The sequence below is a fragment of the Diplotaxodon limnothrissa genome, linkage group LG16, assembly GCF_057381915.1.
Source record: "Diplotaxodon limnothrissa isolate DT_005_m linkage group LG16, D_limnothrissa_male_GT1.1, whole genome shotgun sequence".
In the NCBI taxonomy this organism is placed as follows: domain Eukaryota; kingdom Metazoa; phylum Chordata; class Actinopteri; order Cichliformes; family Cichlidae; genus Diplotaxodon; species Diplotaxodon limnothrissa.
In genome coordinates this window covers 19,631,933-19,655,873 of record NC_140611.1, presented here as the reverse complement: position 1 = coordinate 19,655,873, position 23,941 = coordinate 19,631,933, and the positions used below count along the sequence as shown (strand labels likewise).

General features: G+C 41.0%; 1 protein-coding gene across 1 annotated transcript; it reads right to left on the bottom strand.

The window, feature by feature from the left end:
• Positions 1–13,725: 13,725 nt before the first annotated feature.
• On the bottom strand, positions 13,726–21,219 carry LOC146616057 (cystathionine beta-synthase-like). Its single transcript, XM_085375279.1, has 14 exons — positions 20,906–21,219; positions 19,589–19,695; positions 18,749–18,883; positions 18,532–18,611; positions 18,249–18,453; positions 17,374–17,465; positions 17,046–17,165; positions 16,884–16,968; positions 16,696–16,801; positions 16,106–16,183; positions 15,860–15,994; positions 15,215–15,323; positions 15,034–15,118; positions 13,726–13,850 (listed from the first exon to the last, which is right to left on the bottom strand). The coding sequence occupies exons 1-14, from the start codon at positions 21,217–21,219 to the stop codon at positions 13,726–13,728; spliced, it is 1,776 nt and encodes a 591-aa protein (XP_085231405.1).
• Positions 21,220–23,941: the final 2,722 nt, after the last annotated feature.

The following is a 23,941-nucleotide window of genomic DNA, read 5'->3' as shown; positions in this document are numbered from 1 at the left end:
GATCTTCTCGAGAGCAGTGATGTTTTGGGGCTGTCGCCGAGCAACACGGACTTTCAACTCCCGCCACAGATTTTCTATGGGGTTGAGGTCTGGAGACTGGCTAGGCCACTCCAGGACTTTCAAATGCTTCTTACGGAGCCACTCCTTTGTTGCCCAGGCGGTGTGTTTTGGATCATTGTCATGTTGGAAGACCCAGCCTCGTTTCATCTTCAAAGTTCTCACTGATGGAAGGAGGTTTTGGCTCAAAATCTCACGATACATGGCCCCATTCATTCTGTCCTTAACACGGATCAGTCGTCCTGTCCCCTTGGCAGAAAAACAGCCCCATAGCATGATGTTTCCACCCCCATGCTTCACAGTAGGTATGGTGTTCTTGGGATGCAACTCAGTATTCTTCGTCCTCCAAACACGACGAGTTGAGTTTATACCAAAAAGTTCTACTTTGGTTTCATCTGACCACATGACATTCTCCCAATCCTCTGCTGTATCATCCATGTGCTCTCTGGCAAACTTCAGACGGGCCTGGACATGCACTGGCTTCAGCAGCGGAACACGTCTGGCACTGCGGGATTTGATTCCCTGCCGTTGTAGTGTGTTACTGATGGTGACCTTTGTTACTTTGGTCCCAGCTCTCTGCAGGTCATTCACCAGGTCCCCCCGTGTGGTTCTGGGATCTTTGCTCACCGTTCTCATGATCATTTTGACCCCACGGGATGAGATCTTGCGTGGAGCCCCAGATCGAGGGAGATTATCAGTGGTCTTGTATGTCTTCCATTTTCTGATGATTGCTCCCACAGTTGATTTTTTCACACCAAGCTGCTTGCCTATTGTAGATTCACTCTTCCCAGTCTGGTGCAGGTCTACAATACTTTTCCTGGTGTCCTTCGAAAGCTCTTTGGTCTTGGCCATGGCGGAGTTTGGAGTCTGACTGTTTGAGGCTGTGGACAGGAGTCTTTTATACAGATGATGAGTTCAAACAGGTGCCATTCATACAGGTAACGAGTGGGGGACAGAAAAGCTTCTTACAGAAGACGTTACAGGTCTGTGAGAGCCAGAGATTTTCCTTGTTTGAGGTGACCAAATACTTATTTTCCACCCTAATTTACGAATAAATTCTTTACAAATCCTACCATGTGAATTCATGGATTTTTTTTTCACATTCTGTCTCTCACAGTTGAAGTGTACCTCTGGTGCAAATTACTGACCTCTGTCATCATTTTAAGTGGGGAAACTTGCACAATCGGTGGCTGACTAAATACTTTTTTGCCCCACTGTAGGCTGCCGGGGGATTCCCATGATGCATTGAGTTTTTCCTTTCCAGTCACCTTTCTCACTCACTATGTATTAACAGATCTCTCTGCATTGAATCATATCTGTTATTAACCTCTGTCTCTCTTCCACAGCATGTCTTTTATCCTGTCTTCCTTCTCTCACCCCAACCGGTCGCAGCAGATGGCCGCCCCTCCCTGAGCCTGGTTCTGCCGGAGGTTTCTTCCTGTTAAAAGGGAGTTTTTCCTTCCCACTGTTGCCAAAGTGCTTGCTCATAGGGGGTCATATGATTGTTGGGTTTTTCTCTGTATCTATGAAGCGCCTTGAGGCAACTTTTGTTGTGATTTGGCGCTATATAAATAAAATTGAATTGAATTGAATTAAAATCCTTTAATTTTCTCAAACATCGACAGTGTGCCTTATATATGAATTCTGGTTGTGCTTACTGACTTTGGACCGATTTTATGTAGTACACAGCGCGCAGAAATCTATCAAAAATGTTTTAGTACAACTTTGGAAAGCTATGAAGGCGCACCACTTGATGGATTGCCGGAGCATTACGGAGCCGCGTGGAGTAATCTGGTTCCAAAACTCCGTCCTCTTTAGGTCCCAAAGTCAAACGAACACTGCGGCACACTGAGAGTTAAAAACTGTCTAAATTCTTTCATCTTTAATAAAATGATCAGCGTTGCTGTTTTACCAGGTGTAACAATTAAGTTTAACATCCAGGCATCCATGAAAACAGAATTTATTAAATTCAACGGAGTTAGAAGTTTGCAGGAAGTTAGCTCGCTGGTTTCCACCTAAATATGATATGCCATGTTCTGACTGAGAGATTTCTGAAAAAATGAAAACGTACAGCTCTGCTATCACTTCCAACATGAATGAAGACAGAAAACTAAACAGCAGTGACTTTTGGAGGGTTACTGAAGTTGGACTAGCTGGTATATAATGATGTCCTACGTGATTGCTAGCAAAACAGCTATGTTAGCATAACATTAGCACAGTGAAGCTGAAGGATGAACGCCAACTTTTTTTCCACTCAATAAAAGTTGACGTGAGGGTTTCTAGTTGTTAGGGACAAATGCAATTGCATGGCAGGATGCTATACACGGGCCAAACTTCAGTCAGGAGAACAACTGAGATTATTCATCCACAATACGAGGTTAGTCATTAATATACTGCAACAACATGGGAATAGAGAGAGAATTCGGCATTAATGAATCAATGGTACGGAAGTGGAGAAAGCGCAGTTTTTGGCTTTCCCCATATTCCGAAAGTGCTTCATCTCTTTGCTATTACTTTTTTTTTTTTTTTTGCCTGTCCCGTTTGGTTCTTTTGCCATCAGAATTGTTGTCTAAAGGCAAAGAAAGATGCCCAACGGATTTACTTTACCAAATGGACCATCCCAGCCTTGCTGTATTGGTCTATTTGAGTCACCTTTCCTATTATTGTTTATTTTATTTTCATTTGCTGAACACAGGACAGACTTGACTGGGGAAAAGAAAAGGGAGAAAGAAAGGGAAAGAAAAAGATCGGGGAAGAGGGGCGGTGATAAGGGGCAAAAACCAAAAACCAACAAAACAAACAGACAAAAAGTACATATATCAATCACCTGGATCACATGTTGAGAAACAAAAAAGGGAAAACAAGCAAAGAAAAAGAGAGCAATATAATAAACAACATCATCACGATGATCTATGTGAATATAACAGTAAATACTAAATATTAAACATTATTGTGCAGCACGCAAGATCGACAGCGCACAGTGTGCTTTTAGGTAGCAGCCAAAAAGGGTGTAGTTTGTGTGTACACCTGTGAGCATGAGCGCGCTTGTAGTTAAAAGGTTCCTTCATGTAATGATCTGCTAGAGGGTGTGGGGAGCCACAGCCCCGTCCTCCAGGGCATGAAGCAGGTATGGAGGAGATCAAAACTCCAGACATCCAGAGGCCCGGGCCCGGGAAACCGTGCCACTATCCCGGAAAGAGCAGCGGGGGAGCTGGCCCCCTCCCAGCTGACTCCAGTAGGCACCCCCACACGCTGCAACCCACCAGGGAAAGGGGTCCAGGCCCATCCGGACTGGGCGCAGTTCAGCAGCGCCGCCCAGCCACACAGAACCCGGGGCAGCCCACCCGACCCCACCACAGAGAAAACTGCACCCATCCACTTATCTTCCAGACTACACAAGACAATAGACACCCAGGCTGAGTATATCTCTCCCCACCTGCAGAGTCAGTTCCTGGAGAGAAGAGACCTCCTGCAAGATATAACAGCCTCCCCCACCAGCTGAAGAGCCACCCAGGTGGCTCGATGCACCGGCGGCACCCTGCACCAGGGTTGAGCCAACCAGGACCCAAGCCCCCAAGACCCAGCCAGGGCCCCAGCCCTCTCTTTGCTATTACTGTTGCCCGGCATAATTTGCAGATGATATTGTTTGCAGCCGCTGCAATGCTTTTGACCAAAACAGGTGCCGCTTGATGACACCATCAACATGCGGTAGAGCGGTATAGTCAAAATCTCTACCGTTGACCAAATTTATATCGTTTATACTGCCCACCCCTAGTATAATTCATGTGTAACTCGAAGCCTTTGTGGCAAGAAATTCCAACAAAAAAAATGAATAGTTTGAAAATACAGAATTCAAACGTTCCATCCAACTTTTGCCTCTTACCTGAGTTCAGGTCGTGGGGATTCAGTGGAAATATTCAGTCACCTATATAATAAAAATTAACTTTGCCCTTTCTTTGCATTTACACATACAAAGAGACCACACAGTGTTTGTGTTACGTGTGGATTTCAGTCCCCGTGGATGGCATTCACTGAACTTTAACAGTAATTGGACTAAATCGTCCTAAAGCCAAAAATTGTTTCTAGCTACCGCTGTCTGCTTCTCCTGCTTGGATCTCTTGACTCATACATTTGTGACACAGACAAAATTTACTTTTCAAGACTCTGGGAAAGTTTTCCAAACATACGTTTTCAGTGGATTAAATCAATGAATCATCATTGGTCTGGATTAAAATGCTGAATTTTATAGTTCTTTGTAAATCTCACATGAAACCCTTTTCACTGAATTTTCCTTAAAGTCCTTCAAGATTTATTTGTAATGTGCACTTGCAAACCTGTGGGGACTGAGCCAGAGTGCTGCAGTAGCTCTCTGGACACGGTGTATTCTTCATCATTAAACATTTAACTGTGCTATTTTCAACTTTATTGATTTCCCAGAAAGGATTTGCAAGGTTGCACCATTTGCTGCACTGACGCAAGTGTAACTTTCTTGGCGAGGGGTCGTGACTGCAGGTGTGTGACCCGGTGACTTCACTCTACTGGGTTAGATAATGGTGGCCGGGAGGTGTGATGTGCTGTACCAGCAGGACTGTTAGTGGCACTGGCACTGAGGGATTTGAGTCCCGAATCTCACTAAGTGACATAACTGAAGGCAACAGGCCAGTGACGAGAGTCCTCCATCACTGCCGGTAGCTGTGCACCGGCTCGGAAATGATGAGATTCAATTTGGGCCACTTAGACAGAGACATGTCATTCACACCTCAGTGTGTGTTTTCCGTGTGTGTGTCACTGTCGAGCATGTGTTGACAAGCACATCGATTACGTCTTTCCTGCATATCTCAGCATCCTCCATCTGATTCCCTGCACACTAAACAGAGAGCAGACAGGCATTTTTTTCATAGCAGTACAATCTCTGAACTCAACTGCGAGAGATGATATGCTTTGTCATATATGGGGAAACAAAACTATGGAGCCATGTCTTGTATGCAGGTTATACAGCATAATATGTAACCTTGCACGGGTGAGATCAGCGCTTATGCAGTCTAGGGTAGGGCTCTCTAACCTGCAACTGCAGGGCTGCATGAAGCTTCTGCTGTGGCTCTGATTAAAATCTAGATGAACAGGAATAATATATAAATTATAATTTTATTTATCATTGTAAGGAAGTCTAAATTTTCCAAGTGTTAAAGGGTGTAACCTCTGCAAGTTTTAAAAATAAAGTTAGTTTTTTTGTCAGCTTAAATGTGCCATTGCTTATGCCTATCACTTTATTTCATTAGTTTATCCGAACCCATGCACACACATAAATGGCTAGTCATGACTCCTGCTATTTAATTTTATCTGTTATGAAAATTTGAATATAAAGAATTTAATTGTGCATGAATTTAACTGTGCATCAACCAACCCTGCTGCTGTCCCATGTGCATGACCTGCAGCTGGACTTTGGTCAAATTAAACTGAAAGTGGCCTATGTTTTTTAAATTTTCATTATTTTTAAAACTATTGGGTTTTTGTGTGTTTTATTTCTTATCAGTAATTTTAATAGGACTCATTTGCACAAACACAGGTAGCATTCAAATTGACCAACACAGATTAATATCTACTCCGTTTTAAATTAGGCCTATGCAAGATAATTGTTTTTTTTTCCCCAATTTGAGAATTGTTCCATAAAAAAGGAAATAGCATTTTTCTTATTTTTAGTGTTTAATTTCATTTTCAAGAAAAACATGGTATTATTTAAAGGAATATCCAAACAGTCATAAGTAGCACAGCGTAGGCATAAGTGATTATAGATTTGAATGTTTACACCACTTATAATATTGATAGTCTGATTTAGACTTAACAGGCTGGATCACCTTTATTATAAGACTAATATATTCTGTGGCTCCATACCATACATATACACCATACATGGCACATCTGTGTTTAAGCTACAGGCTAACATTGCCTAAATTACATCTCTGTGTGGATTCCTCTCATAATACATGTATGTATTGTATGTATGTTTCATATTACATGCTAGAGCCCAACAGTATATTTGCCAATATGTCAGTGTTGGTATTTTTAAGGAAAATAATTTAATAAAAAGTGAAAAAGCTGTGGGAGAAACACCCTTCAGCCATGTTACCAGTGTTGTTGTTGGATATTTTGTCCACCAGGGGGCACCCTGCAGTTTTTGCAAACACACCAACCAGCTGATCTGAATAGAGCCAGATCGTCAAGGAGTCACTTGTTGTGAAGGTGAAACGACCTTATTATGAAAAGGCATTGTCTTATTAGCTCAGTAAGGACTCATGCTGGGGAAAACTCAATGTTTGTGTGTCTCCTCCTTTCTCCGGCTCCTTGCAGGGGTCTCCACAGCAGATCATCTGCATCCATCTTACCCTATCTGTAGCAGACGTCTCCTTTACATTAAAACATTTTTAATGTACCAAAAAGTACCAGCTGATATATTGGATTTTTAAATGACCCCTTATTTTTCTCAATATTAGTCTTTAAAAAATATGTCAGTCGGCCTAAACCACATGCATCGTTTAATGGGATGTGTTGCACTTAACAGTAATGACAAACTCTACTGTCATGCTAGTTTCTTCATTTTGTGAGCTTTTGACTGCACATCTAATATTAAATTCTACATTCTTCTGTCTATAAGACTAACGTGATTAACTAGGTCCAAATGCTTGAAAGCAAACAAGCTCTTGGAGAAGATGTTGCCAAGTTAGGTGTAAAGTGTAAAAGTGATTTCAAAATATATTCACACTATTTACAGACACTTATGATGATGTGTTAGCTTCATGGTTTCTCACGGAAGACCTTTCAGTTTCTGACAGGAAGAAGCTGTGTGGCTCAGCTTATGAACAGTGGCAAGAGTAAAGGCGCTGTTTCTTTTAGTAAAAACAGAACCACATTAACAAACAAAACAAAAAAACAAGCAAAAAACAAAACAAAACATCATATTCCAGAAGTTTTAGAAATTAATAATACACTACGTAGCTAGCTAGTAAGTTGACGTCTGTGTTCTGGTTCTTGGTATATCTCCAAAACAAAAAACAAGCCATTGCAGAAGTGACTTAAACCTGCCTTCTTTCCAGCTGAGGTTTTGCAGTGGCATGACCACCAACCACATGACGTTAACTTGAGACTTAATGACAATGCAGGGCCAAGTGAATAAGGCATCAGTCACAGTCTTTAACCATCTGGGAACCAAGGGTCACAGGGTGAGGGTTAAAAGTACCAGCTGAGAGTCAGTGAGCGATAAGAGATGTGCAGGAACAATGGGCCCAAAATAATCAGTGAAATGTGTTTGTATGTATGTATGGAGGCATGGTACATGAGGTACACTGTCAGTTTATATTGTTATATTAAGCACACCTAAATGAAGGAAAATGCAATCAGACTTTTGGTTGCAGTCTTCTTTACAGCTCATCTGGACTTTGGCTGGGTCAAAGTTGGTATGAGGTTTTCCAGACGTCTTGTTCAGATGCAGTTTTGGAAAACCTAATCCATGCTGCCGTGTTCTTTTAATGCGAAAGAGGCTTCCTCCTGGCAGCTTTTCCAAACACAGCATAAGTATTCAGACTTTTTAAGTGTAGTGTTGTGACCTTTAACATTTAACATGCTAACTGAGGCCTGTAGAGTCTGAGATGTAGCTCCTGGGTTTTTTGCAGTTTCTCTGTCTGGGTCTGAGGCTTGAGTGAATTTTTTTAGGAAGATTATAGCATTGCTCCAGAACAGAAAACTGTCAAAACTAATGCTTTTATTGAGGTGCTCACAGTTGATGATGGTCAGTTATTCAAGTGCATTAGATAAGAAACACATGGCTGTTGCTTACGCTCTTAATTCTTATGGATGCAATAAGGATATACTTAGTTTTCCCAGAACTGCATGTGATAATGTGATTATAACAGTAATACTCTGCATTTGCAAATGTATCTCAAGTGAGCTTGTAAAGCGGTCAGCCTGCATGAGGGTCAGCCTCAGTGGTTTTGTGGCTGAGGGCTAACGACCAAATGGGGAAGATGCAGACGTGAGAAAGGCAGAGATGGCGAGTACTAAGATTGTAAAGTTGTATTTTCCAAACATGGAGGCATTTGAGTGAAGGTCACAGGCTGATTTAACATTTCTAATCATTATGAAGAAAATATGTTTTTGCTCACTCTGAAAAGATTGTTGTCTTTAACCTGTTTAAGTACAATGGCATATTAGGGCCACTGAAGAGAAAAGTGGCAAATTTGCCAGGAATAACTCAGAAAATATAATTATTTCATCAAGGCAACTCATCGCTTTGCACATCTCTTTGGTGTGCACTATGCCAACATTAGATGACCTAATTACATGAGGCTTTTCAACTGGATTTAGTAACAAAGAAATACTTGTGATTTTAGTGTGAATCACCCACTTTATCATGAACTGGGTCTATTCAGAAGAAAGCACCACACTGATTTGGATGAGGTCATAGTGTTTGTGTACCAAGAACTACAGCACAATGGGCATTTGGCACTTTAAAGGTAAAAATCTTGTGTTCCCCCCCCCCCTTTAGTGGCCCTGATAAGCCGTGATAAGGAAGTGACATATGGAGAGAGAAAAAAGAAATGACAGGAAAGGACACGTTCACGATTGCACGTCTTCCTGCTCGTGCCTCACAAACAGCACCGCACAGACAACATCCTGTATGCACAGAATAAAGGGGGCAGTGCACCCGAGCGCTTGTGGAGTGCTGTGTGACATCATTTGTGTGCAATGACGTTTGTAATTACAGATAATGACGTATAATGTTATAGACAGCGTTAGTATTTAATTTTTCTCTGCGACCTCATATTAGTCACATTTACTCTATTCACGTCTTTATTTTTAAATGGCAAACATAAACATGTCTGAATGATTACAGTACACTTTCAGTCTCTTCATGTAGGTATTACCTACAGAGTAATACCATTTTATTTGAATATTTGTTGGTCTGCAAGACCCACTGAGGTTTAGTGATTGTGCACATGCCTATTGTAGCCAATTGTTCGCAAACCAAACCATGAACTGTGCAGCTAATTACCCGAAGCAAAGCTTTTCAGTCAGAGACATAAACGTCAGTTTGCTATTTTACGAGATCTTATCTCCCTTCCTGGAGTCTCAGTTGCCCGACAGCTGCTCCCAGCCAACAAGCGTCGCAGCACGTAACAAATAACCACGCCCACAAGGCCACAGCGTGGAGTTTCTACACTTTATTTTTTGTACAAACAAGATAAAAATGTGTTCATTAGTGAGCTTTATAGATGCTTGTGGGAGCAATTTGTTATTGTTCAGCAAACAGTTTTCCACTCATTTGTAGGCTTTGCATGCTGGTTGTTGCATCATATCTGACATACAAATGCTTGAGTGGTATCACACTTCTTATCTACCTGTCATGAGCAAACCATACAGACCGCATATATATGATGCTCGTAGCTACCATCATGGGCATTTTAAAGCTTTAAGCCTGGTTCTTTTAGTCGTCATGGTTTATTTAAAACCGATCATCATGCTAACATAAAGGGGTACACAGCAATAAAAGACTACTGCAGACTTGTTGACCAGTGGGGATTAATAATATTTAGTGCAAAAACTGAAGTGGCTCCCCCTGAAAATGAGTTACTGCCTTTAAGCTGCATTGTTTTTACTGGCTCTTATACAGAGACATTATAAAAATGCTTTGAAACCAGATGTGATGAGAGAGGGGCGGTCGGACTGGGAAACGTGCTTACCAATTAGCTAATGACTTCACAGTTCATGAGCCAAGGAGCATATCTAGATAATCTGGAACATAGTATGACCACGATTTACCAAATGGACCAAAATTTCGGTCCAGCGCGACCCAAAATGTGCAACTGAACCCACAAACTCATGAGGAAAATGCTTACAAAGGTCAGGGCAGGACTGTTTTCCCCCACAGACTTCCATAGGACCAGAAGTGTTCTTCAACCACAGCTATTGCTCCCAGGTGGCCGTTGAAAAGAATGCAGAAGGCACCTTTAAGAACCAGAAGCTACAGTATGTCCATCTTTTGTATAGAACATGTTGTACAGATGTCTGTAGGGGAACAACCTACTGCCCCCTCGCTGTGTGACCTGTGTAAGCATGAACTCTAGTTTATAGAAGCATTTTGTTGATATTAAATGGAAAATGTGGTCAGTTTTGTAAGTTATGGTATTTGGATAACAACTTATCAATCTCAAGCCAGGTTGGTTGCATCCATCTTTTATTGACTGGCTTTTTAAGCCAGCCTCCTCAAGGATTCATTGTTTTTGGCGTCCGACTTTGGCTTCAGGTGCTGCTTGGTCTAAGTGCTATGCTAAGCTAACAGGCTAATTTGTATTTTATGCATAGATGTAAGTCTGGCAGTGAACACGTCTATTCATTTTAATTTACTAAGACCTTTTTAAACTATTAGGAATTATAAAGGAGGCTTTGTAATTCCTGTCATTATTATTATTATTCAATAAAGAGCCATGTCAGAAAAAAGTCAAAGAAGGTAAACGTACTAGCAAGATATAGTGGATTACTAATTTTCCCAAGGGGCCACATGAGAACTGGAGGGCCTCAACAATAAGCTGAACTCCTTTTTTGCTCAATATTCATTTTTTGTCTTTTAGCTTACTGGTCTCGCTCCCCTAAAATTAAGGCATATTGTAATAGCCTTGAAAAGTAAACTGCAAACTCTCTCTACAGATGTATTGTACTAAGTCAGGTTCTGCGTTTAAGGTCATTTAAGTGTTCCAGAGCTCCCCTCTGTCTGTGGTGTAACATTAAAACTTTGATTGCTTTTAAAAGTCTGTTTTGTGACTTCAAACACGCCCTTCCTGATTAGTAGCTTCAAGCCTGCAGGCCCAGGGCAAATAATTAACCTCCAATTCTGCAATTATCCCAGCAGGCAAAAGAAGCATTGAAAGACAGAGAGGACCTGAGCTGGAAGTGCGTCATGCTTAATTTTCGAATGCGCCGACTGTTTTTAGTCGCCAGTCACACACTGGCAGCAATCTGCAGCACTTTGGATAACCTGTTGATTCTGAAAATGGTTTCATTTTCTCTTTACGTCAAAAACCAGCCGGATCTAAACAACCATCTTTCCAAACTAAATAGACCCACATCGGCATGCAGTAGTGTTATGTTAGAGTGGGTAAAGAAACTCAGCAGGGCTTTAAAGATTGAAGACATTTAAAACAAGGAAATGAAAGTGTGAAAGCCCGTCTGTCTGTGTGCCTCTGGCACTATAACTTACTAAAGTCAAAGTATGTGGTTTTATTCCTTATGCTTGATGATAAGAAGTTTAAATTATGTGTCTTTTACCATGAAAAACCACTTTCCATGTCATTTTAACCTACAAAATATTGTTATAGCTGCTTTAGAAGGCTTTTCTACACTCAGGGGGTCACTTAATCCAGTTGGAGTTTCTGGAAATCAACGTGTAAGCACATGGATACAGCCTGGTGTTAATGACAGAAAGAGAGAGTGTGACAGTGGTTTTCCATCTGCTCTGATATTGGTTGTGCAATGACTAGTTTGGCTCTTTAGAGTGATGGTGTTAATGGTCATTTTGATGTGAGGGTCACCTTGTTAGTTTAAAAACGAAGTCTTTTACAAGACAGGAAATAATGGTGCAGTGACATGACAGATACATCACAGTGTGTTGCTTTTTAAATGTGATGTGCTCCTTGACAACGACAGGTGAGAATGAAGGAAGGAAGCAGCAGACTTTCAGCACATTTCTCTTTGACCAGACTCGCTGCTGGAAAAAACACGGCTGAGAAAAATAAAAGCTTTGCAGAAAAAAAAAAAGTCAACAATAAGTAGAAAGTTTAAATACGGCATGTTCCTTTATCCACTTTTGCATCTTTTTGTTTTAAATCAGCATTCAGACATGACTTTCATGTCATTTCCTTCTTATTTGGGTCTTTTTGCACTTTTATCTATGTACAATAAAAGCTTTCAAAACAAAAATAAAAATTAAATACAATAAAAACAATTTTAAAAAGCTGCCATTTGGTCTCAGCTTTAATTGTTGTCAAGATAGTTTATTAAATCCAAGGCAGGGCATTAAGTTACACCTTGTTACACCTTGAATTATTGACATTACTGGCTGAAGGTCAGAAGGATGACGCTCCTACAATCTGTGTGTGTCCAGGAGGAACTGAATATACAGAGAGCTGCACAGCTGGTCTACCTGTGCCAATACTCCCTCCCTGTGGTTTAGTGAGTCATTACACTTCAACGCAGAGCAGTGAGTAAAATTAGGTTTATGCACAGAAGTGAGAGAAATGCTCAATTAAAAAAAAAAGCACATGCCAGCATTTATGCATGTCTTCTATTTAAATCGACTATAGACAAAAATGAAATCTAGTGTCAGATTAAGCAGTAGAATAGAAACATCCTCAAACATGTTTTGGAGCACAAGAGGGACTTTAAAAAATAAGAAAATGAATAAAACAAAATCTGACATTGTCCCTTTTCTACTTTGTTCTAAGACATTTGAACTAATGTTTGAGCAGCAAATGAAAAAAATAATTAATAAAATAAGTGTAACTTCTCTACTTTATCATTACACGCTAATAGCGCTGTATAAACAGCGGAAAGGGCCTCAAAGTATCTCTGCAGAAGAAGCCGATACCTTTTGTCTTTTCACTGCATGATGCCTACATTTCCCACGGTGCAACTTGACAAACAGATAATCAGGTGTCCTCACAGTATTTAATGTAAGCTTGAAATGCAAGCCCTTACCCTCAATAACAACGCCACAAGTGACAATTTAGCCAAAACGAAAAAAAAAGTTTGAAACGTTAAACTGAGGTTGTTTCCTCCTTTAAATGAAGTAAAATGTAGAAAGCAGCAACACCAGATCACAAACCCCGTTTTATGAGCTGTGCCGTAAACTTAGTTAAAGAGAAAAGTTGGACAACCTTGAAGCTCTATTCACTTTAATTACACTGCAAAAGCATTTTTTGTGCAACAAGCTTATAACTAAGCTTAACAAGTAAGTAAGTAAAACAGTGAGCTGAATTTATCATCACTTTCTGTTTTGCAGGTACCTGGTTTGAAGGTTTCTAGGTACCTGCTAGCTAAGAGGAAATACAGCAAATTAATGAAAACATGTCACAGAAAAGCAAAACAAACCAGAATCTGTAAGGCCCCACACTTTCCGTATGGCTCAAGTCTTTAATAGTAGGAGTAAAATGCAAAGAATATAAACACTGAACTATTCTGTAAGAAATGAGACTGTAGGCCTGCTTTCCACCATTCAAAGATTAAATGTAGATATCAGACCTAAGCCGGTCGCTGCATTATTGACGGTGAAGGGAACACATTCATTTCGCACAAGTCGGAGAAAAGAGTCAAAAAGCTCCAGAAAGATGATGGTAAAGTCCCTCATACAGCATTTAAAGCTGCAAGGTGAATACACTCAGATTACTTGTAACAACACTGACAGGATTAAAGTTAAAAAAAGATAATGTTATTTTCTATTTTGCTTCAACTGTCAACAAATCCCAAAAAACAATAACAACAACAGCTATAAATATAATTACAACTTCTCTGTCCTCTCTGCGACTGTATATCTTATAATTTCGGTGACACTGTAGGTGATTGTTTGCTGTGTCTCAGTGAGAAGAGAGTAAAATCCACCTTAAACAGGACACAGTCACTGGGTTACACTGCCTGACTTTGATGGTTGCAGTCCTGCCCCTCGTGTGTGGTGATGTAGGAGAGAAGGTCAATCGATGTCACGGCGGCAAATAAAATCTCCCTCTGGAGGGCCGACCCATCGACCCCGTCTGCACAGAGACACAAAACTGCTGATGGACACAGATCTGCTAATCTCATAAACACGTATTTTATTTACAATATAGAAAATATATCAGATCTTTAAACTGAGACACACCGTTACAATAATAATACAATGTTTAAAGCGTTAAATGTTGACTTCAGAATTTGATGGCAGCATCACGAAGGAAAACAAAGGAAAGCCAGAACTGCAGTTAAAAGAAGAGGGGATGTTACACAGTGTCGAACACGGCCGTGTCCCAACTTCATTCAGACATCAAATTTAAAATCAGTTCTATTGTGAATAAAATATCAGCTTTTTTTAGGGGGGGGAGTAATAATTCACTCATTTAACAGTTGATTAATCCAGCCTCTGGGTCTCTTTTGTGTGACTGTAATTCAACATCTTGTTAGGATGCCTGGGTCGTCGACCCAGGGTTTTTGAGTTTATGTTATTATTTATAATTTCTAGTTTTTGGTTTCTTTGAGTTCCGTCTTATGGCTTATGTCTCTGTCGTCTTTAGTTGCTCTGTCTCCCCTATCACCTGCATCCCCTTGTCTAGTTCGCGTCTATGTGTATCTTAAGTTCCTATATCCCCGTGTTCAGTCAGTGTTTGTGTCTGCCCTGTTCCCACGTCTCTGTTCCCTTTGTAGTGCCTGCATGTGAGTCTGTGTCTTTGTTCAGTCTGTGTTATGTGTTTCCTGTTTTACTTTGAAGGTCTCTGTCTTTTCTCAGTGTGTTCAGTTTATGCTTCTTTGGTCTCGTCAGTTCTGATTTGCCCCAGCTGTGTTTCCCTCCTGTTACCCATTCCCTGATTGCTCCCTCTGTGTATTTAAGCCCTGTGTTTCTCTGTGTCTGTGTCGCGATCTACCGTTTACTTTGCTGTGTGTTTTGTCATTTTTCTAGTTTAAGTTTGTTTTGAGTTTTTTCAGTCATGTTATATTTTGAGTCTTAAATTAAAGCCTTTTTGAGTTCACGTCTGTCTCCAGAGTCTGCACCTTGGGTCCTATTCCTGCCTGCACACAGCCATACCTAACACATCTTTGGTTTTGGTCCATTAGTCAGTCAAAAAAGTGGAGCCCTCGCAGCTTTGTGAATGACATTTATCAACCATGCAATAAACAGCTCATTATAAAAATGATCTGCACATAAATGTCCTGCATAAACACTATTTAGGAAATTAATTTTCTCACATTGCGTTTGATTGTGAACCACCAGGGCAAAGTTATCAGTTTTGAGGATATGGGAAAGCTTCCCCAGGTCGTCTGTCAGGTGCACCTGAAAGCACAAGTGGAGGAAGATTAAACAAGCGTGTAAAAATGTTCATTATGTCATCAAAGGTCGCCATGAAGAGCTCTGCACTCTCTGACTGACCTGTTTGAAGGCTTTGAGGAGCACCGCGCTGACAGCAGCTGAAAGTTCAACCTTCCCCGCCAACAGAGAGGACAGAATGGTTTCCAGAGTCACCATTCCCAGGATGGCCCTGTGGAAATACACAAAACCCACAAACTCCCATCAGACTCAGGTGACGAGAAGACTAACCCATCATGTCTCTGTCTGCTTATTTCAACCAAATGTCAAGATTAAAAAATGGGTAACCAAACTGGATGATTAATCAATATAGTTTTTAACTAGAGTTTATCTTAAGACGAGATCCAACTTATATGGTTACACACTCAAATAAGGATACCTCACATGGGGATTTACACTGGAGGGACAGGGTTGTAATGTATGTGTATATACCCATCAGACGTCCAACTGCCCACACACGTCTTTAAACTACAACACACATCTTAGCAAGCTGAATCAATTGACCAGAGGCAATGAGTAGTTAAGTCCACTAGAGGGCAGTCATCCTGGCACAAGTCAAGGACAGGACCCCAGGCAACCAAGAACTGCCAAGTACCAACATTCACAGGAAGGCAGGAACTTGTCCCATGTCCCACAGGGACCAAGGCTCAGGAAGCCTCAGGCCTGGCATTTATAATACTAACCTGATATTGAGAAGAAGAGACATACCCTGACTCAGTGACGACTGGTGCCTGATCCAGTGAGTTCTCCTTTAGGATCTCAATGGTTTTCTGGCAGGACACAGAATATGTGACAGTGAGGGGGGCAGACAGGTGTAGACTCTGAACAGTCCGGTTCCACCACCTGCAAGACGGAAAAACAGAGGTTTTAACACCAACCTGCCCCGTCATACCTCCTCTGAGGGGTATAAGCTATAGCTGATTCGGGGTGTTTTGTTATTATGGTGTTTTTTACCAGGGTTTTGGGTCCATTTGAGCGTCCAAGCAGAGGAAGCCTTTCTCACACATCCACTGATTCGTCAGGAACTTTGACCTGCAGGTAAAAATCGGTGAGTTTGAAGAAGTGTGCTGAGGTTTGGTCAGACTTCCACCTAAAACATGTCTGACTCTAGAAAATCTGTTTTGTAATGGTTGCAGCATTTCAGTTATGGACAGGAAAGACACGTGGCTGTAAAAAATAAAAATGAAAAAACATAACAGCTGAAAGCCATCTCTCATTTTCTCTCACCTTTGTCTTGTAGAAAAAAATCCACATAAAAAAGAAAGTGTGTTTGTGTACTGATGTCTAACTGCAGAGGTTACTGATTTTTCTTTAGCATGTTTAAAAGCAGTAACATCGGTTGAAATGTTTTATAAGTTAATAGCAAACTTGTGAAATGACCATTGAAAAGTCCTAACGTCACCCCTATTTAAAAAGTATTGATGTTCATGGGCATGATGAGTGCATGTAAACGTCTGCCCACAACTGTATTTTTGAAGGCATGAAGGCCTGTGAGCACTCCAGACTCTCTGGATTCAAAGTGTATCTGCCATTGTGTCTCGTACATGTAGTTGCGGACAGAGTCAGGCAGGATGACCACGCAGCGCTGCCCCTCCTCCAGCTGCTGAGCCATCTTCACAGCTGCTGCCATCGCTGAGCCAGAGCTGCCACCTTCAGCAAAACAGGCAAATCGATCATTTAGAGCAAACTGAGGTTGCTCATAACATACCACAACTCACTGATATGAACTTACCGCACAAAAGACCCTCCTCTCTGATCAGTTTGCGGGACATAAGGAACGTTTCTGTGTCGGTTGATTTGTACCAGACATCCACAATCTGTGCAGATTCAACAGAGACGGGCGTTTAGCAAAAATACTCACTTTACAAATGTGCACGTTAACAAAAATACTCACAGATCTGTCCAGTACTGTGGGGATGAAGTCAAGGCCGATTCCCTCCACTTCAAATGGAAACTTTTTATTCTTCCCTTCTGAGCCTTCCAGAACAGAGCCTTCAGGATCCACACCGACTACCTAAAAACAGACATGAGGAATTGGGTAAGAGGCTGCAAACACTGCAGGGTTAAACAGTTATCAAGTAATGTTTGATGGAGCTGCCAATACATGCATTGCTTCACTGATGGATATGCATCAGTGTGAGTCAGAAATAAGAAGAAGAAGAATACAGTAAATAAAAACCATTCATTAAAGACTGTGGACTGATAGGTTGTGTGGTGCTCACTTTGACATTTGGACATCTTTCCTTTAACTTTCGAGCAACACCAGTGAGCGTGCCGCCTGTGCTGACTCCAGCCACCAACATGTCCAACTGACCTAAAACAAAAACACATTTTCTTTTTCAAGCTGTAAAAAAGTTTTTTTTTAATAATAATATAATTTCACATTCATGCCTAATAAGCTAATATGAACGATTAGAGGAATTTTCAAGGTTTAACAAAGAGGACAAGCTATATGCCTTCATATATTCGTGCAGTTTGATATACAGCTCAGTGTTTCAGGCATGTTTCTTGTATGATTAAAAGTAATTTAATACATTTGTGCAAATAATGTGGAATCTGTCCATAGGTTTACTGTTCGTCTCCTCCCAACCGTCGACATTTTGTCATGTTTTCATGAGAAACAGTGGGAACGGGAGTTAAATGTGCTGTTTCACACGCCTCCATGGGCAGATCAAATGTGCAAGTCTAACCTCAGTGCACAAAAAGATTACTTCTGATTGGATCACTTCCAAACTCGTCCCACCTCATGTCTCCAGAAATTCTCATTATACTTCGTTTTTTGTTGATGAAAGTGTCAAAACATAATTTTGACACTTTTTTTGTGCGTTCGTTTTTATTTGGTTATTGTCTTTTCTCGTTCTTGTTTTCATCAGGAAAAAAAATATGGTTGTTGAGAACAAAATTAACGCTGCTCCTCAGAGCCAGGCTCAGACTTTCTACTTCAATGAGTGAAGGGAGAGAAAGAAAAGACTTAGTGGCAGAGCCATGTGTTTCTTTTCATTACCCTCAAAATCAGTTGTTGAATTAAACATGTACAGCAAAAATTAGACTCAAGCTAGAAGATGCATCAAAAATCAGAGTTTCTATCAGCTCGAACCATCACACTGCTCCAGTATCTCCTCAGCCGTGGTGTCGTAGTGAGCCAGGGGGTTGCTTGAATTGCCATACTGGTTGAGGATGTGCGAGTTGGGGATCTCGTTCTTCAGACGCCAGGCCGTACGTATATGAGACTCTGGTGAATCAAAAGCTGCAGCTGTGGGTGTGCGGACAATTTCTGCCCCGAGAGCTCTCAGGACATGCACCTAGGACACAGGAGAGGATGAAACTTCAATGCATTCCTCCCACTGAAAAGAAGAAGAAGAAGAAACAGGGCTACTTACCTTCTCCATGCTCATCTTCTCAGGCATCACAATGATGCAATGGTAGCCTTTTACTGCAGCTATGAGGGCGAGGCCAATACCTGCACAAAGAGCAAGATTTATTTAAATGACCTTTTTCCTTCATCATGGAGCTACAATACTGCACTTCAGTTTGGTTTATGTTAAACCGTATCAAACACTGAGCCTTCAACCCATTTGTTCATTCACACTCATGTACCCGTGTTTCCAGAGGTGGGCTCAATGATGGTGTCTCCTGGTTTAAGGACCCCGGCTCTCTCGGCGTCCTCCACCATGCGCAGGGCGATCCTGTCTTTCACACTGCCTCCTGGATTGAAGAACTCACACTTGGCCACTAAACACAGTCACCCGTTAAAAAGAATACTGTCATACTACACAGATAATGTGTAAAAACTGAAATTAAACTAACAGAAATGAATAAATAAACAGATAAAAGAAACGCATGAACAAGAGGAGCCTATAGAGAATTTATACTCTCATCTTGGAAAAGCTAAATGTGTTTGGCACATTGCGTTCGGATCATCAACGTAGGTTTGAAAAGATCAAAGAACCTGGATTTTGAGATGGGCCGCCAGTGTGAAACACAGGTGGCGCAAACAGTTTTCAGCTTTCCAGCTCAATTTAATTTACAGGTGTTTTTGTTCTTTCATCCAACAGAGAAAGAAAGTCTTTCAGTCTCACCTCTCCATCCAGGGAACGAGCTGCCTCCTCATACAAAACAACAACAGTCTCACAGTAGGAAACATGATACTTCAACGCTCCCTTCTCAGCTATTTTGCTTGTTCTACGGCTGTGCCACAGTCATTCAAGACCCTGCTGTTTACTTCTCCCATTTAAACAAGCGAAGTTTCGTGCAGATTCATTCACATAATGAATCTGCACGAAATGCATAATAATCATTCTAATGTTTATTTGGAAGATTTTGCAGAAACTGAAAGTAAAAATAGTCAAAGTGATTGTGTGCAGAGAAGCTTATGGATTCTGCTTGTACTGATATCCAGGCATGTGTGGGTGTGTCACATTTTACATTCATACTCACAGATATCACACTTGAGCCCAAACTCTTTTGGGATGTTGTTCAAGCGAACCAGAGGTGTGTGTCCAATTTTCTCAAGGATGCTGGAGAGGATGCCAGAGGGCTTGGTGCTGTAATGTACGAGATAACACACAATTAACAGTCATTACCATCTTGGAGATACCATACAGCATGTCATGTTCATTACATCTCGTGAGAATTTAATTTCAAAATACCAGAAATACCGTATCAGAAGTATCACTACAACATGCTCTAACTGGCCAATTTGTTAGGTACACGTTTTTATCATTGGGTTTAACGCCCTTTTTTCTTTCAGAAATGCCTTAATTCTTTATGGCATCAAATGGGTGACATGACCCATTTGGTGCTGCAGACCAGGTGCCTGACGTTCCACCAAATCCCAAAGATGCTCTACTGGATTGAGATCTGGTGACTGGAGGCCATTTGAGTGGAGTGGACTCATCATCATGTTCAAGAAACCAGTTTGAGTTGATTTGCGCGTTGCAGCACGGTGTCCTATCCTGCTAGAAGCAGGCATCAGAAGATGGGTACACTGTGGTCATAAAGTGATGGACATGGTCAGTAACAGTACTCAGGGAGGCTGTGGGGTTTAAATGATGCTCAGTTTATACTAAGGAACCCAAAGTGAGCCAAGAAGATACCCCTCAAATTATTATACCACCAGCAGTCTGAACCACTGACACAAGGCAGGATGGATCCATGCTTTTATGTTGATTATGCCAAATTCAGATCAGGTGAAGTTTTTCCAACCTTCTATTGTCCAGTTGTCCCTGTGAACTGTAGCCTCAGTTTCTGGTTTTTAGCTGTCAGGAGAGGCATCCAGTGTGGCCTGCTGCTGTAGCCCATCTGTTTTAGGTTTGATATGTTGATAACTTAGTTGTAACAAGTCTTTTCCCTCTAACTTCTGTCATCAACAAGGCATTTCCCCCCCAGAGAACTGGATATTATTGTCTTTGTTTGACTGTTTTCAGTAAAGCACAGAGATGATTGTGTGAGAAAATCTGAGTAGATCAGCAGTTTCTGATAGTTCTGAGTCAATTAAGTCACCGTTCTTCATTCTGGTGCTCAGTTTGAACTTCAGCAGGTCATCTTGATCATCTTGATCATCTCTACATGCATTGAGTTGTTGCTGTCTGGTTGACTATTTATATGTTTGCCCATGAGTGTATGTGTGACATCTATTTGTGAATCAACATTCTTTTACAGCTGTAATAGAGTTTCATTATTTAAAGACTGAGCTTAAGCTCAGAGCATTCTCTCCTCTACACAGCAACCTCTTTATTTTTTCCAGACTCTTACCGTGCTGAGTGGCTATGAGGCGACTCTGACATGGGCGCGCCCAGCTTCCAAGTACATCTCCTGGGCAAATCAGGACGGATCCACTTCGTCTCATCAGGAGTCTCGTCTGTGTTCTCCAGCTGAGTCTCAGTGAATGATTCATCCTTATCTTCACCATCAGCAGGTAACCTGTCACCACTGTTCACAGCTGCTGTAGCCTGACACACACTTGAAGATGCTTTAGCACAAGTGACTTCTGCATTTGTTGGGTTAGCTGCAAATGTGCAAGGAGAAGGAACTTCTTCCAAGGACTTTGTACCAAAATCAGTGGGCATGGTTCATCTGCAGCAAGATGGGACACATATTACACCACATTTACATCAAGCTTTCAAAAGTTACTGACAAGTTGGCAAGACCTTTTGTTTTAGTGGCCACTTAATTTGACTCATTCATCAATGACTTGTATCAGAAAAAGCTGCACTTTAACCTATCCCAGCTGTCTTAGGGGAGAGGCAGGGTACACGCACAGGTCGCCAGCCTGTCGCAGGGCTAAGACATAGACACAGACAAGCATTCACACTCACATTCACATATGCAGGCAACTTAGAGTTTCCAGTTAATCCCTACTAATTGCATGTCTCTGGAATTTGGGAGGAAGCTGGAGTACCCGGAGAGAACCCACACAAACACAGTGAGAACATGCAAACTCCACACAGAAAGACCCAGGCCTGATGGTGGAATTGAACTCAATAAATAAGCTACACATTATTTTATCTAACCTTAAATTAATTTAAAGCCAATTTGCATGACACAGTTTGATTGATGTCCTCCAGACATAATTTTAAGAATATGTTGCTCCTTCTGTGTCCACCCACACATTGTTTTGGCTGCCACTGGCCAACACAGGTCGCTGGTCCATTACGTGGCCAACACAGAGAAAAAGACAACCGCACACTATAACACCCCCACCTACAATTTAGAAGCATCAATTATCCTAGCAAGCACGTCTAATCAGTGGAAGGAAACCCACACAGACACAGTCTGGCCTCACAAACTTCACACAGACAGGCCCCGGCCAGACCGCAGTAGTAGTATGATCCTTTATTCTGTGCTGTTTTTCAGCTTTCTGGTTGTGGGGTTACGCTTACTTTCCTTGTGCTTGATATGATCCTGTGTTCTGTGCCTTTTGTCTCCTACTTGCCTGAGTTGCTAGGTTTGTTTATTTCATTTTTCCTCTGTTCCTTCTCTCTTTGTGTGTCTGTTCCCTCATTACCCTCTGTGTGTATATATATATTATCCCTGCCCTTTGTCTCTCTTGCATCGTAGCCTTGTTCCTGAGTCCTACGTTTAGGACCTTAGTCCTGCCTGACACACAGCCTAAAGAAGAAATACATATTCCGACTCCAGTTTCAAAAGACTTCCAAGAACACCCAGCCCGCATAATAATAAAACCATTAATATATACAGTCACAATGTTACAGTCATCTGTGGCTATAGGGACCCAACATTTCTGCTTAATCTTCAGAATAAATATAATGACAATTTCATTCACTTTGTAAACCATGGAATATGATTACATACTTTATTTTGTGAATTAAATCATATACTGCACTACTGAAAACACTGAACACTTAAAAAAACAACAACATAAAAGTACTAAAAGTACACAGCACAGATGTACTTCTGCATTTTAAGGATGACCCAGGTGAGGAAACCACACCCAACTCTCGCTGGCTGATACAGTTAGCTAAATCAGCTTAGCTAAAAACTTACTAAAACATTTACTCACCAAGACCATGAGAAAGTAGTTGGACATTATCAAGCTGGTACCACAATCACTTTTACTTTCATTCCTAAACAACAAGAAGAAGAAACAACAGGCTTTTTTTCCCCACTCCTGTGTTGTTGCATTCAGGTTCAACCGGAGTGGGCGGGACTTGTTTCCTCCCTCCAATAGAATTTCAGTATATGCCCTAGGGGAATCCAAACTTCAGTAATACACAAATTAACCTAAGAGCTGGAGTTCTAAATCAGAATGTAAAATAAGACACACAGAGAGTTGCTGCTAGTGGGCTACATTGTAATAACATTGTAACAAGTGAACTCTGCTTTCTGCTGATAGCACACAGGTGAGTCCTAGTTTCAGCATAACCGCAGCCTGGAGATAAAAACAGGAATCAACATGTTTCTCTAACTGTGTACTGAAATGCTGAATTCCTACTAACTGCAGTTAAAGGAGTGGTGTGCAATAACATTCACAGAAAGGCATGGAGTGACGCCCACCTCCATACACATGAACGAATATATCTTCCTCCGCTGTTTAGAAATTCAAGATAAATTGAATCAGATTAAAACATACCATTTGCACTCCCTGTCTGCAGAAAGACACAAACCTGTGTGCTGGTAGTGTGTCAAAAACTGATTTCCAATATTTGCCATAAAGATGATTGTTGGAATTTAAACAGTTATAAATGATTGCTGGCATCTAAGATATGCCAAACATATAATATCAAGTCATTTTGACTCAGCGATAACAATTTTTTGTGTATTCACTGTTATATTTCCTTTTAATTTTAATGTCTCACCAACATTAAAAATGTTTTTATTCAAGAGTGATCCGGCCATGAGGGCAGCTGAAATAAAATAAAAAAATCCAATTTCTGTGAACACGCTGAGAGACCAAAAAGAACTAGATTGATTATACTGCAGTTGCAAGAAGGCAGAGTCATAAAATGTTTGCAAAACAGGTTATTTCTTTATTTTCTATATAACCACATAATAAACCCCGTTCACTACAGTCTAATTACAACGTAAGTAAATATTAGACATAAAAGCACACGAGAACAGCAGAAATCATTGTTTGGCTTTTTTGGCACAACACCAACAACATCTGATATCTCCTATTGGTGCCGTTTCTGCATCATCATCATAATATTGGTCCATGATCAACATTGCAACTGACCAATAACATTGTCATGATGTTATATGCTTTGCATTGTGAGGTACACAGAAGAAACAAAATATGCCTCTGTTTATATCATACTTCTGGACATAATT